Raw genomic sequence first — 15,963 nt, forward strand, 5'->3', positions numbered from 1 at the left:
TTTAACATCCTTGGTAACAGTGACAGATCTGAGATGCTGCTCAATTGCTAACCATGGTTGTAAAGGAAGGCTGGGCTTCCCAGGAGCTGTACTCTCAGTCATGGCTAATCTTTTCTTGGGGCTGGGGGCGGGGGATCTGGGGATGGTCTGAGGGCTTTCTAAGGCAAAGATGGATCTCCGCAGTGTAGCTAATGGCAGTGGGCTATGGGAGGGCTGAGAGTCCTAACACTAGGCTGTGGTGTCGGACAGTAGAGTGGCCATCCCTTCCGACTTGGTGTGGTGGCAAAACGGGGATCTAAGCCGGTAGAGGATGGCGATCCATCTGTTTTCCCAAATAATCCAACAGTTCAAACAACAAAACTCTCATTGTATGAGCCAAATCACTGACATTGCTGAACAAAATGGGACACCTGCGCAAAAAAAGTCCCAAACTTGTTTGTCAGGACTGTGGTTGAATTCAAGAGAAGAAATAAAATGAAACGGGGATAAAATAAGAAAGATGAGAATTTTTACCCAGATACTCCCTCATAAAGGTATTTAGAAAGTCCTCGAGGCACCCTCTCTGAATGTTGACCATACCACATTCTGCTCAGCCCCTGAGAACGGATGCCGTCAGAGCTTTTACTGCAATTGTGCTGCAAGACTCCACCTGCCTGTGTTGTTTCCCGGGAGACACAGAGAGGGCAAGAAGGCGACAGGAGCAGGCAGGAGTCAGGTTTCTCATAGAAGGTAGGAGGTGTTTACCAAAAAAAACCCGGCAGTGACCATAGGAGAGCCCAGGGATCAAGGCACACAGTGAGGTCAGAAGGTTTCCTACTTAATGGAACTTTCCAGCTTTTAGACAAACCATGCCAGGATAGGAAAGTCCTTTTGTTTCTTTGAAAGGATCACTGTCCCTCTGATTATAGTATTTGAGTGTGAACTTATTAGGGGCAGGCACCGTCTTGTTTGTATATGTGTCCTCTGAGCCTAACCCAGGGCCTGGTCTAAGCACATGCTCAGTCAATGCTGAACAACCGAATGAAGGACTATCCTGAAAGCTGGGACTCTCAAATCAGGTACAAGATGCCCCTTTATGTTGCCTATGAACTCAAATTTCCTGGTTGTGTTTCATCTACACTGCAGGCTCAAGGACAGAGGTCTAGCACAACATATTTTCTACGAAACTTTTATCTAAGCATGGTTATTATGAAAATCGACTGCTGCTTGAGAGGTTACCTCTGGAGTCACAGAGAGATGTGAATTAGCTGTGATGAAGGTAGAGTCGGAAATACATGCTGTTCACGATTGGCCCGGCAAAAACAGACAGACTGCCCCATTCGTTTCTATCTCCTTCTTTTACTTTTGCTTTCTGAGCTGAGCAAGTGATATGTAGGGGTCCAGGGGAGATCTCCCTTATGGATTCCTTCCTTTGGGTGGGTATAGAATCTTCCGGGCTTTTAAAGAGTTATCTCGTCATTGTTTAACTTTGTATGTGGGATCATCTGACTCCAGCTGAATTGTGAATTCCTAGGGGGCAGCCTATTCCACGCCCCAACCCCAAGGCCCACTGCACAGTATTCAGGATGCAGTATATGCTCTGTAAATCTCTGCTGAATGAATGCACAACTGGGAAGTTTGAGCCCAAGGCCAGCTTCCTGGGAGTGCACTCTGTGCAGCGTGGAAGGGGCCAGTGCTCACGTCAATGCTCTGCTATCACACCTCTTCAAATCCTTCGCGTCTGAGCAAAAGACTCCACATTTTCAATTTGAATTAGACCCCCCAAATTATGGCATCTGGTCCTGACTGTGCTTCTCAGCCAAGACAGCGGATGTGTTTCTCCTCAGAGAGGAGGGAGATACGGACTATGGGAGAGGGTGGACGGCCTGCGCAGTGTGTTCTGGCTAAATATTGCTAACTGCCTTTCAAAAGCAATGCACTTAAACGATGCAAAGGCCTGAATTCTCCTCTGCTCAGTGTGTGCCGTACCTGCCAAGTCAGGAGGCTCCCCACAAAGCGAGCCATGAGAGATTGTCCTCTCAGGGGCATCTGGAAAATTCCCGTCACCGAGAAGTACTCTCATCCACGGTCCTATAAATCTGAAACTACTCCACCAAGATTTTCTGAGGTTGGGGTTTTGTTTTTTTGTTTTTGTTTTTTCCCTCCTCTGCTTTATTTCAGTCCAAGGAAATTTGCCTCAAGCAAAGATACACTTAAACCTAACAGATCATTTAACAAGAAAGAAAGGAGTTTGGCACCAGAAAGCCATCTCCATGTTAATGGCCCAGGCTCTTGCCCCACTGTAATTGAGAGCTTACCCAGGCACAAGGCACATACTCCTCCGTGCACCCACCTCACCGACCCCCCACCACAAAACACAGCCACCCCCCCTCGCTCCTCTTGGCTCCTTCTGCACCCTCTGACAACTGCTAAGTTGGAGACAGAAAGCTGTGCAGTGGGAGAGGCACAAAGTTGGGCACCGGTCAACCATGTGGCCAGACGGCCCCTCTGTTCTGATGCCAACATGTGCACAACAGCCCGTGTGGGCAGGACCGAGGACACCCCAGCTGGGCATCCTCCTGGCAGGCCTGCCTTCCTGGCTTCAAAACAAATAAGCAGTACTTGGGTCCTTGGCCCTGTCCCCTCCCTGTTCCTCCTGAGCTTCAGCTTTTGCTGGTGCTTCACTGGAAAAACACATCCAGTTTGGCTGCTGGAGCAGAAGTGGAGTCTCACTAAGGGATCAAAGGCAGAGGAACAAAGTGATGATGGATCTGAAAATCAGAGCAACCCCTCTCTAGTGTTTTTAGGCAGACTGGGGAGGGGGTGGGCTGGAGATATGTGATCACTCATGGCCTAATCAGCCACCAGATGAGGCAGATGCAGAGCTCTAGCGGGCTGCCAGTGAAGGAAACCAGCCTGTTCCCAGGCCCCTTTGTCTGCCAAGCCGGGTTCCTGACCAGTCCCCAGGCTGCTCTGGGCTCCACACTGGGCCTAGAGGGCAGGCCCTTCAATTCCAAATGGGGTTAACAGGCCGCCCTGCAGAATGATGGATAGAGTTTCAGGGGGAAGTGGTTTGACAGGACACCTGCCCTTGCCTGTGGGCTGGTGTGTTTGAGAAGTCCATTAGAGGAATGTTTTTGCTGCTTTAATCCTCTTGCCTTCCCCCCAGAGCCCTCTCGTGCATCCTCTCTGTGAATTCTTCCAGCTATTTTATTAACATGTCTGCACTAATCAAGTGTTACTAGGCCCACTCTTGTCTCACAGCTCTCAACAGGCCAGACACCCTGGTTTTGGGGGCCATCTCCCGGTTTAGAGGGTCTCTGTTTGCTTTCTAACAAAGTTCAAATAGTTTGGGCTGCATACACAACCCTGCCCAGTTCCTTCCTTCTAAGTCCTCCATTTCTTAACGTAAGATGTATCCTGATACGCGATTTCCACAGAACCCTTGGATACACCGATGGCAGGGATTCGTTCAGACACAAATTGTGTGATGGGCTCCGGGTTTCCCCTTCACATTTAGAGGATACGGCAGGCGCCTGCCTTCCGGGCCAAGGGAAAATGGGGAGGAAAACAAGAATTGGGAGAAGCCTGTGGGTGTGGCTGCCACCACCAGGGTCCCATGACAGACTACAAATAGGCAAGTTTAACAGCAAGCCCCTTTGAATTTCTTCTCATCTTGTAGCTCAGATCCTTCCTTCAGCTCAGCAGAGCTATGAATTCAATGACAGTATTTGGTATATGTTCTAGAATTCCCATGACACAAAACTGTCAATCTTAATTGCAGTCTCCTCCCCCCAACTGTTCTAGAATTTACACATCCAGTTACGGGGTGCCTCGCACCATAGCAGAACGTCCCCCGGGGTAATCCAGAGGCAGATGCAGAGCTCTAGCGGGCTGCCAGTGAAGGAAACCAGCCTGTTCCCAGGCCCCTTTGTCTGCCAAGCCGGGTTCCTGACCAGTCCCCAGGCTGCTCTGGGCTCCACACTGGGCCTAGAGGGCAGTGTGGAGCGTTCAGTAGATTTGTGTAGATTTCAAAGTGTTTCCTCATTGGCCCTCCCCTCCCTGAGACCTCTCTTGGGCTGCAAGTCAAAGTTCCCTTAAGTAAGAAGTCAGGTAAGATGGTGCCTTTTGGCTGGAGGCTGCATGGCATCACCCACATCCCCATTTCCATGAACTCAGCTGAACACTTAAAAAAAAAAAAGTCATATTCTACCCACCAGGCATTTCTTAAGTAGTCAGGCCCATCCCACCCTCTTGCCTGAAGACAAGCCTGTACTCATCTGCTGAGGTCTGGGTGGGTTCCACCAGATTGTGGGGGCACCGCATGGGGCTCTCTTGGCAATGTTGTCAGCATGGCTCAGTAGCCTTTGGGCCGCTGGCAAGTTTCTGGACAGATCATTCTACTCCCGAACTCTCATGGCCTCCAGGCCTCAAATGTCCTTGCGGTGGCTTGCTGCGTCTATGGCGAACGTCACAAATCACAGAAAGACTTCACCCTAATGTAGTCCTCCTCAGTGACATGCTGACCATGTGGCCCTTCCCTCACCCTTGAAGACACTAGAAGATGGCAAAGGTTCAAGGGAAGTGAAATGGAGAGGTGTGTCTGGCGGAGCCCGCAGCTCACTGCTCTCCAGAATGGACTTGGAGGTGGAGTTTGAGAGGGTGATGGGTCCCAAGCATTGCCTCCCTGTGTGGGCTTCACTGATGCGCACTCACAACACTATTCTCGACCTCCAAGTTACCTGAGGACCTATGTCTTGACAGGATCCCAAAGGTCAGTCCTCTGAAATAAAGGGCTCTACAAGGGGCAAACCACGGCAATCAGCTCAGAAGCAGATGAGGCCAGAAAGCCTGGCACCCAGTAGGGATGGGGTTCACAGTGGCATGGGCAGGTATCTCGGAAGCCACGCATTCTGGGTACTGATTAAGCATTTTGCAAGTCTGTAGCCGTATTACACAGACCACTGAAACCAAACTGAACTGCAGCCCACAAGGCTGAGCAAAATGGGTCTACCCCGTAGTAGATATCTGGCACATAATCATCCTACCAGACATCACTGACTCACTCATTCAGCCAGGAGCTACAGAACCGTCTAGTTTGTCAGGCACTGCAGAAGAGATCATGAATACAAAAATACAGTTTCTAACCTCAGGGATGGTTACTCTGATAGAGGAGACAGGTACAAACAACACGCAAGGCAGCATATGATAATTTGCAAGAGGTAGTACCTGCAAGCTTAGTCCCTACCATCTCTACAACAGCATTCCAGCCTAAATCAGGTCCCCTTGAGCTCTGGAGCAACCCAGAAAGGGCAGAGGGGTTGGCAGAGGCAGTTTTCATCTTCCCTCTGCAGTCCAGGAGAGTGGATAAATAGGTTTTTGTTAGGAGTTTTTTCTTGCCTGTCCAATTGCACAAATAATTTTGGCTCCAAAACTCTCTCCTGAGAGCCATGGAAACATGGCATGAAATTTTTCAAACACACTTTCCAATGAAAGCAAGGCATGCTGTCTCTTATTTAAGTAAAAACAGTTTCCATGGGGGTAAAAAAAAAAAAAAAAAACGCTTGCAGATGCCAAATACATTAGTTGTTTCATCTTGTGTTTCTTTCTTTCCCCTTGAGTTGAGGTGGGGTCTGTACTCAGATTTGAGCCGTGGGAGGAAGCCGAGGATGCAGGAGAGATGGAAGAACTAGGAGGATGAGGGCAGAAGATCAAAGCCAAGACCAGAGGTGGGCAGGAGAGGAGAAAGGGCATATAGGGAGGAACATGATAGGAACAAGGGAAAATAAAAAGAACCCAGTTTGCAATGTCATTAAATGATGTGCAATAAACTGGCCTAAGGCTTCAGGAATTTCTTGGCTTAAATCATTAAAAATATTTTTTTTAAAATAAGAGAACAAGAAATGTGATTAATCCTTGAAGACAAGGATGGAAGCCACGTCTCCATGGAGTCTGGCAGCCAGATGAACAGAGATGTCTGCAGGCCATCTCATCTATCTGACTTCAGTGCTGCGATGAGGTAGGCCTGGTTAGCAGAACTTGGGAGTTTCTTTTGGACTCAATGAAGGAATGAAATGGTTTGAAAAATACACTTAAGAGAAGGAAAAAAAAAGAAGATTTACTTGCCAGCAACCCATATCATACATATTTCTCTGATCAACCAAATATAAACTACAAACTTAGTAATGGGAAAATTAATGTGAATCCTGGTGGTCTAGGATCCTGAGAGCCCGAGTTAGATCCTGGCAGAGTCTTTGGCAGGCTGGTGGCCTGTACGGGAAGAGGGAGGGGAAAGAAAACGGAGGCCAACACACTCAGCAGGATGGAGAGGAGAGCCCCAGCATGGTTCTTACATGCAGAACCCTGGGTGGGAGGCACGGGCACTGTCCAAAGGCCAGCGGGGCCCAAAGTGGCTCCACTTTTTCTACCCACCTGGGCACTACATATTCCTGGGAATACCTGGGAACTACATATTCCCACAAGCAGTGGTGGCTACTGATGCAAGCTGCCCAGCACCTCTGAGAGCGTCCCATGAAGTGTCTGATAGAATGCCAAGCCTCATCCACTGGCATCTCCCTTTGAAGTTTCCAGTTTCCCCCAAACATCTCAATTCCTTTTAAACAGCCCTTGAGGCTTTGACATCCATCAATTTTTCTGAACCCTCCCCGAATCTCTTTGTATCTTCAACCGGTTTATATCCTAAGTCCTTGCTTCATCCTTTTTAATTCCCTTAAGCCTCTTCATAGATCAGGGTTTGGAGAAGAAAACTCTGCTTGCCTTTTGCATGCCCCTTTTGACCTTCTAGACTTCAGACACATTTTATCTGGGAGTCTTCCTCTTTCTAGACATTCACTGAAGGCCTACTGCATGCCAGGTCCTGTGGGAAGCTGTGTGGTCCCAGAGATGAATGGCAGCAGTCCCTGTACTCCAGGCAAATGAGAGGGCTAGAGAAGGAAACACAGGAAGGCTGAGGAAGCTGGGAAGAGGAGACCCCACTCCAGATGTTGAGGGCATCGAGAAAAGACTCCCGGAGAAGATATTCAAGTCTTAAAAACGGAGAAGGAATTGTTATCCGAAGGGATACAGGCATGTCTAGCAAAGGGAATGCAAAAGATGGTGCTGCAGGCAGGGGGGGCACCATTCCCAAAACAAGGGGAATCTGCAAGATGAGATGAGAAAGTGGCAGAGTTTGGTGGGTCTAGAGTGGGAGGTGAGGCTGAGAGAGGGACTTAAGTGCCACGCCGCAGCCTGAGTCCTGTTCTGTGATCCCTAAAGTCTTCATGCGTTTGTAGGTAAAGGAGCACAGTCACTCAACATTAAACATCATTTTCCCTCAGGAAAAAAAAAATGCTGTTTTTGCCTCAGCAAATGTTTTTCCCCCTTTGCTGACATTTTTGCTCACTATTGAGGGACTGTCTTTATCTTAGATGTGAACACGGACCCACCTGCAGGACAGACTCGCTGTTCTATTGTTCTTGGGGTTATTACCAGGCTCCAGGAAGGGTTGAAAGTCTATGAACAAGGTCAAGGTGGAAATCCCTAAGCTTTTCCACACATAGAAAAGGGGGAGCCAAAGGACTCATCTGCTCTCCTGACTTTTTTATTTTAAAGGAACCATCTTGCATCATGTTCCTTAGAGGGCTCCAGTGATTTCAAGTAAGCTAATTAATGCGTCCCTCACCTTCCTGAGCAAAGTCTGCTCTGGCTCATTGAATTTATAGGTGGTACCTGCTTAACACACTATGAGGTCCTCCCTTCACTCTTAGATTAGAAGATGGACCTAAGATTTTTACTTTTACTTAAGCATGTGGCTGTGTGTGCAAAGAACATGCTGAGGAGAGAAGGGTAGGAATTGTAAATGTGTCTTTAGTAGAAGATGCACCGTGGACCTGAGGTCTTCTTTTGGTAAACTATGACCATCACTCAATAGAGAACTGGAACCCTGGCTGTTTGGGGCAGACAGCTGCTGCGCTGCCATGATGCCCTGACCTGAGCTCACACTACAGCTTTGTCTGGGCACTTGCACCAGGCCTGATGGGGTTAGTGTTGAAGATTTCACCAGAATATCAGGGGAAATTTTTGTGAGGCATGAATTTCTGCCTGTATCCAGTAGAAAGCAGCACTTTGGTTAAGAGGACTTGGTTTAATACTATAAGGTATTCTTTAGTTATTTCCTATTTAGATATTCAAGTTGCTTAGCTCCTTTTGGGTGTAAATGGTCACTAATTTCCTTGTCCAATTGGCAAAGTAAAATAAAACTTACAGTATAAAGCAGCTACACCTCACATTGAGGCTCATTCTCCCTTTCTGACCGTGTCCACCGCCCTATAGAGCTGACTCGATCTCCCCAGCCTGGCAGAATCACCAGCCCAGCCTCCGGCTGTGGGCTCCTTTCCCGTCCTGGGCAAGCTCGGACGCCACCTGTGTTTCCTTTCCTTCCCCAACTCTTCTTCCTGCCACCACCCACTTGTTGCAAAGCAAAGGGCTTGCACAGGATTCCCTCAGAAGCCTAAGCTAACAACAAATGTTTTCCCAACTTGGAGCCAATGGTTCCTTCTTGTTTAGTCAAGGAGTCACTGGTTGGCTGAAGCAGACTGGCAGAGAGGAGTGGCCCTGGAGAAAACACTCTGTTTCCTTTATTAATCACAGAACATACATTCCCAAAGGGAAAAGAGAAACAAACAGTGAGAAATGGGGGAGAGTTAAGGCAGAATCCGATGGGGTAGCAAGAGAGAGACGATCATCTAGTGGCTTCATTCAGGCTGTCCCTGAACTTACCATGGAATTACCTCACTGTGGAAATCGAGCTCCCTGTGGTTGCATCTGCACCGTTCCAGAAACTGCAATGGACTTAAATCTAAGGTACACAATGCTAAGAGCAAAATTTAGTTGTTGAAGGTCCTAGAAAGGTATGAGAGAACTCAAGGAATGAGAGAGAAAGATTGTTCCCCACACACTGTTTTAAAGGCTCAACTCCCAAATCTTCCTCCAACCCCTGAAACTGAAATGAATCACTGTCAGCCTGAGCTCCCAGGCAAATCTGTTTCTGTCTCTGTTGGGGACTGACTGGCTTTAGGGCTAACACGTTAAGGCAGTCAGCCTTTTCCGTTAGATTAAGAGCTCCTTAAAGGCAAGGGTTAGGTCTTCCTGTGCTCTGCTGGAAACTCGGAACACACCCCCAACTCTCAGGACACCAATCTCCAGAACATCCAAACACTAAACCCAGTGCTGGAGAACAGGTGCTCTGCAGTTTGCTGGGGGGACTCCCAGATCTCCAGCCTGCTGGCTCGCTCGATGAATTCCGGACTCATCAGCCTCCACAATCCTGTCAACCAGTTCTTTAAAATAAATCTATTTCTGCCTTTGTTTCCTTCTCCTTCACACACACACACACACACACACATAAAATATGTATAAATATATTTATAATATATGTAAATATATATAATATGATAAAATTTTATACTTTTTTTCTTTTTTTAGCGAATTGAAGGTTTGTGGCAATCCTGCATCAAACACGTGTATTAGTGCCATTTTCCCAACAGCATGTGCTCATTTTCTGTGTCACATTTTATTAATGCTCATAATATCTCAAATCTTTTCATCATTATTATATTTGTTATGGTGATCTGTGATCAGTGATTACATCTTGCTGTAGGCTCAGTTGATGGTTAGACTTTTTTGAGCAATAAAATATTTTTTAAGTAAGGAACAAACTTTTTTTTAGTCATAATGCTATCGCACACTTAATAGACTGCATGATAGTATAAACGTAACTTTTATATGCACCAGGATACCAAAAAATTCATTTGACTCACGCTCTTGTGAGTCATCTGGAACCAAACTCACGACATCTCCAAGGTGTGCCTGTATGTATAAGCCGTTCTGCTTCTACTGAAGACCAGAAGCCAATGTCCAGACAGGGGTGAAGTCCAAGCATAACCCCAGCCCCCAGCATCTAAGTCAAAGAGGTCTGGACTAGGAATGTTCTTGTTAGAGGTCTCCTCCATACCCCTGAATCCTCAAGCCAGATCCAAGCCCCCACCATCAAAAGGCTCCAGTGATCTAGGAGTTCATGAAGACATAGCAGGCAGCACCTTGTTAGGTAGGCCAAACAGTGAGTGCTTTGTCTGAGGATGAACATCTGAATGCACACGAAAGAGGCCAGAGGAAAAGGAAGCCTTAAGTGCTGAGTGTGGGCGGGTGTGTGTGTGCGCGCCCGCATGCCACTGCCCAGCCTTGCCTCTAAATGCAGACCATGCCTTGGTAATCCCTTCACCACTCAGCCTCCCTCCATCAGCCAACCAGCAAAACACAGCCCCATTCTGCTCAGGAATGTGCTTTCAGAAACTTAATCTAACTGCTGAGTCTGGGCCAAATCCCCCATGGCATTAGCCCAAAGACAGCACCCCATTCTGCCTCTGCTTCCGCCTTCCCCCTGCCTCCTCCGGGCTGGGCAGGCTGCAGTTCTACTCCGTGGCCACAGCTCCTCAGAGCCTGCTCTCATTTCCAGCACTTCTCCGTCCCTCCAGTCAGCTCCAAACATTTCACTTCTGATTCATGTTTCCACGACAAGCCAACAGTTCTTGGCTTTCAAGCAAGATTCACTGGGCTTCCGCACAACCCACTTCTTCTCTCCCTGGGCCTTCTGGGATGCAACCAAACCCTCCCCTTTGTCCTCACTGTCAACTGCAGATCCCTTTAAGTGCCACAGAAAGAAGTGGCCAGGAATTTTTTTAAAAATAAAGGTGAAAAATGGTTTCTCCTCATACAGATACACCTTAAAGTAGAAGGAGGGCTCTAACATAAATCTTGTACTCTCCAACTATCCCTTTCTCCAAATAAAACGTTCAGTCTGGCTCCTAAAGAGGCCAAATAAATGGTTGTGGAGTTTCCTGAGCCTTCACAGACACATGCTGACCATCTGCAGATGAGCAACGCTATCCTTTAAAGGCACGAACGCTACTAAAAGGCACATCTTACTTGTAATAATGAACCACTAGAAGTGACCTAATGGCCCACAATCAGTACATATGGTAGATCCACTCAAGGCATGTTCGAGGGCCATTGGTAACTCTGATTCTGCTCTGCTGCAGGCTGTGGGGGACAGATGACTAGGTAAGGGGAAGGGGGGACCCACTAAAGAGATGGTTACTTGGGGTGGACATAAGAAAAATGCATCAGTTGTTGACTTATTAGTGCACTTTGTGTACTTTACTGGATGCATTTATACTCAACTCTAGAACTCTAGAACTCTAGAAAAAGAAAAGTAAATATAGTCATATGGCTAAGGGAAGGTGCTTACCACACAATGCTGAGGGGGAGAGAATATGGACAGAAGCTGTATATTCAGTAGGTCGCTATGACAGTGTGAAAGTATGGGCATACCCTCAGGCTCAGGGACATGAGTCAGAGAAAGACAGGTACGCCATGATTTCACTTACAGGTAGAATCTAAAAGACAAAACAAAATAAAACCCAGACTCACGGACACAGAATAGAGTCCTGGTTGTCAGAGAGGAAGGGCTGGGGGGGGGGGGATTAGTGAAGGAGATCAAGTGGTCCAAGCTTCCGGTCATAAAATAAGCCATGGGGATATAATGTACAGCACAGGGAATACAATCAGTAAAGGTGACTGTGTGTGGCGACAGATGGTACGTAGGCCTATTGTGGTGACCATGTCACAAGGCACCCAAATATCAAACCATTATCTTGTACACCTGAAACTGATACTGTGTGTTAATTAGATACTTCAATAAAAAAAGAAAGTATGGGTATAGATCAAGATTGGAAAGTATCCTGCAAAATGGCAAATGGTGGCTGTGTGACGATGGTGGGCTGAGGGGAAATGTTATTATATATAATATATATAAATTCTGTACTTTTTGTAATGTGATTTTCATTACAATTGGAAAATATAAAAGAGGAATATGATCGTAGGAGTGCAGACCTCAGCCCTTCTTATACGACGAGATGACCCCTCCCAATCCTCAGCCCTCCTCACCTAAGTCTGCCCGTACCCTCCTCCTCACACCCACAAGCACAGGTGGAGGGGAGGGCCCAGCTGGTGGCCCAGGGCCTGCCTCCCTCTGACCATGCACAGCCTACCTCCCAGAGGCCCGGGGCTCAGATTCATGTGCTCATGCTGCCACCAAGGAAAATGGTTCCTACTGTGTGAGGAGGCAGCAAGAGGCAGCCCAGGCTCAGCCTAGTCCATTGGGGGGTCAGCTGAGGACCCACCCTGCTTTCTCCCTTCTCCGAGAAAAGGGCAGAGCTGCTTGACTACTTCCCAAGAAAACAGCAACAGGGCCGGCAGCCTCTGCCCTGCTCTTCCATAGAGGGATGTCCCTCCAGGGACCTGACAACGGGAGGGCAGAGAGGGGTCTTTTCACCCCTGCTGGTCTACTTTCTCATCCCCTAATACTTTCCTGCAGGACTCATGCCTTGCACACCCCAGGGACCCCAGCCACACTTTAAGGAGCAATGCAGAAGTTGGAGGCTTTAGGCATGACCCATAACACATATCCCTCAGGAGGGTGATTAGGACAGTGACATCGAAGTCCGAAGCAAGTAGTCAGGGGTAAGGGGACCCTGCTAGGTCACAAGGGAACAAGGTCCAAGGAATAAGAGGTCATTCTTAATATTTCCTGGTTGTAGACTCAGCATTTAAGAATGGATATTGGGGCTGCCCCGCAGCCTTCAGACGTCTATTCCTTAAATCTTGCCTCCTGTATGTACAATGGGTAGACAATGAGGCAATGTGTGTTTTGCACTGGGGTACCATAATACACTCAAGTGATAATTAAAAATTGAGAGTACTATCAAGTCTTCACCTGGCATCCTCCTTGGACCAAACCGTACCCCAATCTCATCCTCTTTTCTGTTCGTTTTACTCTTGGTCACACTTTCCTTCTCATTGTGCTCTACTATTTATATATCTGGCATATGGAATACACTTGCCCCTCAAGCAGACAGGAGGCCACATGTGGGATGGGCAGCTCTGCTCAGACTATACATGGCCCTGTAAATGCTCTGACCATAATTGCCCGGAGGACGGGGGACGGAGGACTGGGTGGGGGACAGGGAGCAGCTGGCTCAGTCACACCCATAGCCAGAGGGAAAGCAGAAAGCTGTGGCCTGTAAACAGTTCAACCACGTGCAGTTCCCCTCCTTCTAGACACTTACTCCACAGCAGGCCCCTACTTAGAGAGCAGCTTCGCAGGGGCCCAAAGGTCGTCCACCCCTGGGGACTGCTGGGCACCTACTGCTCTCTGGTTTGAAATGTCAAATTGTAAGGCCCCCTTTCACATGAAGACTACTGACAAGGGGTTATGGACGGCCTGGGGGAGAAAGAGAATGGGAGAGAGGAGGAGAGAGGAGCCCCGGGGCTGAGGAGCAAGGAGCAGCACTCACTGGCTAGTGTCACAGTGGCCGGCACGCTGGCCACAGCTCCCGCAGGCATCCGGGCCACACACTGGTACCGTCCCACGGTGCGGTTGCTGAGGGCGGTAACGACGAGGGTCCCACGGCTGATGAGGATGCCCAGAGCATCATCTGAGCCATTCAGCTCCTTCCCATTCAGGCGCCAGGTGGTGTTCATCCATGGGGGTTCCACAACACAGCCGAGGATCACGGTTCCTCCGAGCTTCTGGACCGTGGAAGAAGGTTGGACAGTGACCTGAGGGACCTGGTCTGGAGGGAGAATAGGGACAAAGCCATGAATGAACATCCCCATGAAGCCAGTAACATGATCTTTTCAGAAGCACAGTACCCAGGTGGCCTTTCCAAGCTGAGCAACCTGGGGGAGTCCATCTTCCCCTGAAGAACTCCCGGGTGCTTGGGTCCATTCCCCAACCTGTACATGTTCTCAGAAGGCAACTGGAGGGGTGCCTGGGTGGCTCAGTGGGTTAAGCCTCTGCCTTTGGCTCAGGTCATGATCCCAGGGTCCTGGATGGAGCCCTGCATCAGGCTCTCTGCTCAGCGGGGAGCCTGCTTCCCTCTCTCTCTCTGCCTGCCTCTCTGCCTACTTGTGATCTCTCTCTCTCTGCCAAAACAATAAATAAAATCTTAAAAAAAAGAAGATGAAGAAGATGAAGAAGAAAGAAGAAGAAGAAAGAAGGAAGGAGAAAGAAGAAAAAAAAGAAGAGGAAAGAAGAAAACAGAAGGCGACCACGACGACAGCAGACTGGAGTGGCCGCTTCAGCTTTGGGGTTGGACAGACCTGGGCCCAAACCCCAGTGCCACAGCTTCTGAGCCAGGTCACTAGCCTTTCTGTATCTCAGTTTCTTACCTACAGCATGGGGCTAGGAATACCTGGCTCCCGGGACAATGCGTGTCAACTGCCTGCCATAATCTCCCACAGTAAATGCTCAATTAAGGGCAGTTACTATTACTTCTCCTCCGCTCGTATATATTTAAAACGATTAAAATACTAAAATGCAACAATATGAGGCAGCCAAGATGATGTCTCATCTTGTATTACTAAGTGTACCCCCCAAAGGCCAGTGGCAATGAAGCGTTCATTGAAATCCAGGAAAAGAAAGGCCTTGTTAAAGGGTCACTGCTGAATGAGACATGAAGGGGCAAAGTGTTCTTGTAAGAGGGGCAGGCTGAGAAAGGGAAGGAAAGCACTCACCCAAGTCAGCAAAGCAGCCTGTTGTGGCCAAGAGGAGGCAAGCGAGGGTGACCTCGGGCCTTTTTTCTCTCTGAGTTGTCATCGTCCCATGCAGCACGGTGTCACAAAGGGTTCGAGCCAACGTCCCATAAGCCAGAGGACTCACTCCAAGAGGTACTACGATCCCCCGCACTGCTCTGTTGTGAGAAAGAAAGAGATGGCCCTGGTGAGTGAGGCTGCCTGCCACAGGGCCTGGCTCTGTCCCCTTGCCCCCTGCCTCTAGCGCACATGCTGGCCACATTCAAGATGTTGATCTGAATAGCTGCTGGAAGACCAAAGAACACTCTCCTGTCATTTCTTATCTAAAAGAAGCTTCTTTTAAGTGGCTCCCTTGAGCCAGAAGGGGATTTTACTGTGGCACGAGTGCTACAGGCTTGCCCCGTGTACGGGCAGCAAGGAGGGCAAGGGAGCCCAGCATGAGAGGGGCTGGGACCCCCAGCCATGGCCAGGGTCTGGGCTGTGAGCATCTCTCACACCTGTTGGGAACCATGTGTTTGCAGGAGGTCCGATATCCACAGCCACACGGCAGTCCATGCCGCCACTACCAGACTATCGTGGACAGTACCATCATATGCACAATGCATGCTGAACTCCTTGTTTAGGGGGTGTCTCTGATGAATCCTAGGGTCTCAGAGATGCCAAGAAAATCTTTTCAAATTTTTGTACTTTAAACACAATAAGGACCTTTTCACATTTTTTTTTTTTTTTCTATCAGTGCTCTGCACCCAGTGGGGAGCTTAACAGATTTGGAGTAAGGGAGATGTAGAACAGTGAGGCATTTTAACAGTGAGTCCTAGAGGAAAACTCCATTAACAGATTTTGAAACTAATACCGAAAAGCAAGTTTTGGTTTCTTCTCAATTTTCCAGATACTTGCTTTAATTCTCTACTATTCCCCAATGAAATAACCTATTTATCTAGAACTCTGAATGAATTACCAGTGAAAGGATTTTAGGAACTTGATCATGACATGCTCCTGTTTGCCCAACTCCCTGAGAAAATTGCTGGCACCTGTTCTGTCCATGTCTCAAGAAAGGAAGGAGCGGAAAAGAAGGAAGGAGGAGGCATGGAGGCAGGAAATGAACATGAATAAAAAAAAAAGGGCAAAAAGATGACAAGCAGACAAAGAGGACAGGAGGGCTGTTTTTTATCTGAGCACAGGGTGGCTGCAGAGGTGTTTGCGTTGTAAAGTCCACGAAGGTTTTACTGAGGAAATTCAGCCCAGACCCCCTCCTGCTTAATGAGGACCAGCCAAACAATTACTGTTACTTCTGCACCCTTGGTAATTTATAGGAATCAAAATGGAAACAGG

At 48.2% G+C, this 15,963-nt stretch overlaps 1 protein-coding gene across 4 annotated transcripts in view; it reads right to left on the bottom strand.

Annotated features, from left to right (window-relative positions):
• The window catches only part of BOC (BOC cell adhesion associated, oncogene regulated), a 67,601-nt gene that overhangs the window by 18,944 nt on the left and 32,694 nt on the right, over positions 1-15,963 (bottom strand). For all 4 annotated transcript variants that reach the window (XM_059164113.1, XM_059164115.1, XM_059164112.1 and 1 more), the window contains 2 exons: positions 14,614-14,789; positions 13,392-13,670 (listed from right to left, as the gene is read on the bottom strand). In XM_059164113.1, coding sequence (XP_059020096.1) covers positions 13,392-13,670; positions 14,614-14,695 — 361 coding nt within the window. In that variant the 5' untranslated portion in view covers positions 14,696-14,789. The remainder of the gene's footprint in view (positions 1-13,391; positions 13,671-14,613; positions 14,790-15,963) is intronic.

The sequence above is a fragment of the Mustela lutreola genome, chromosome 2 (genome assembly GCF_030435805.1).
Source record: "Mustela lutreola isolate mMusLut2 chromosome 2, mMusLut2.pri, whole genome shotgun sequence".
NCBI lineage: Eukaryota > Metazoa > Chordata > Mammalia > Carnivora > Mustelidae > Mustela > Mustela lutreola.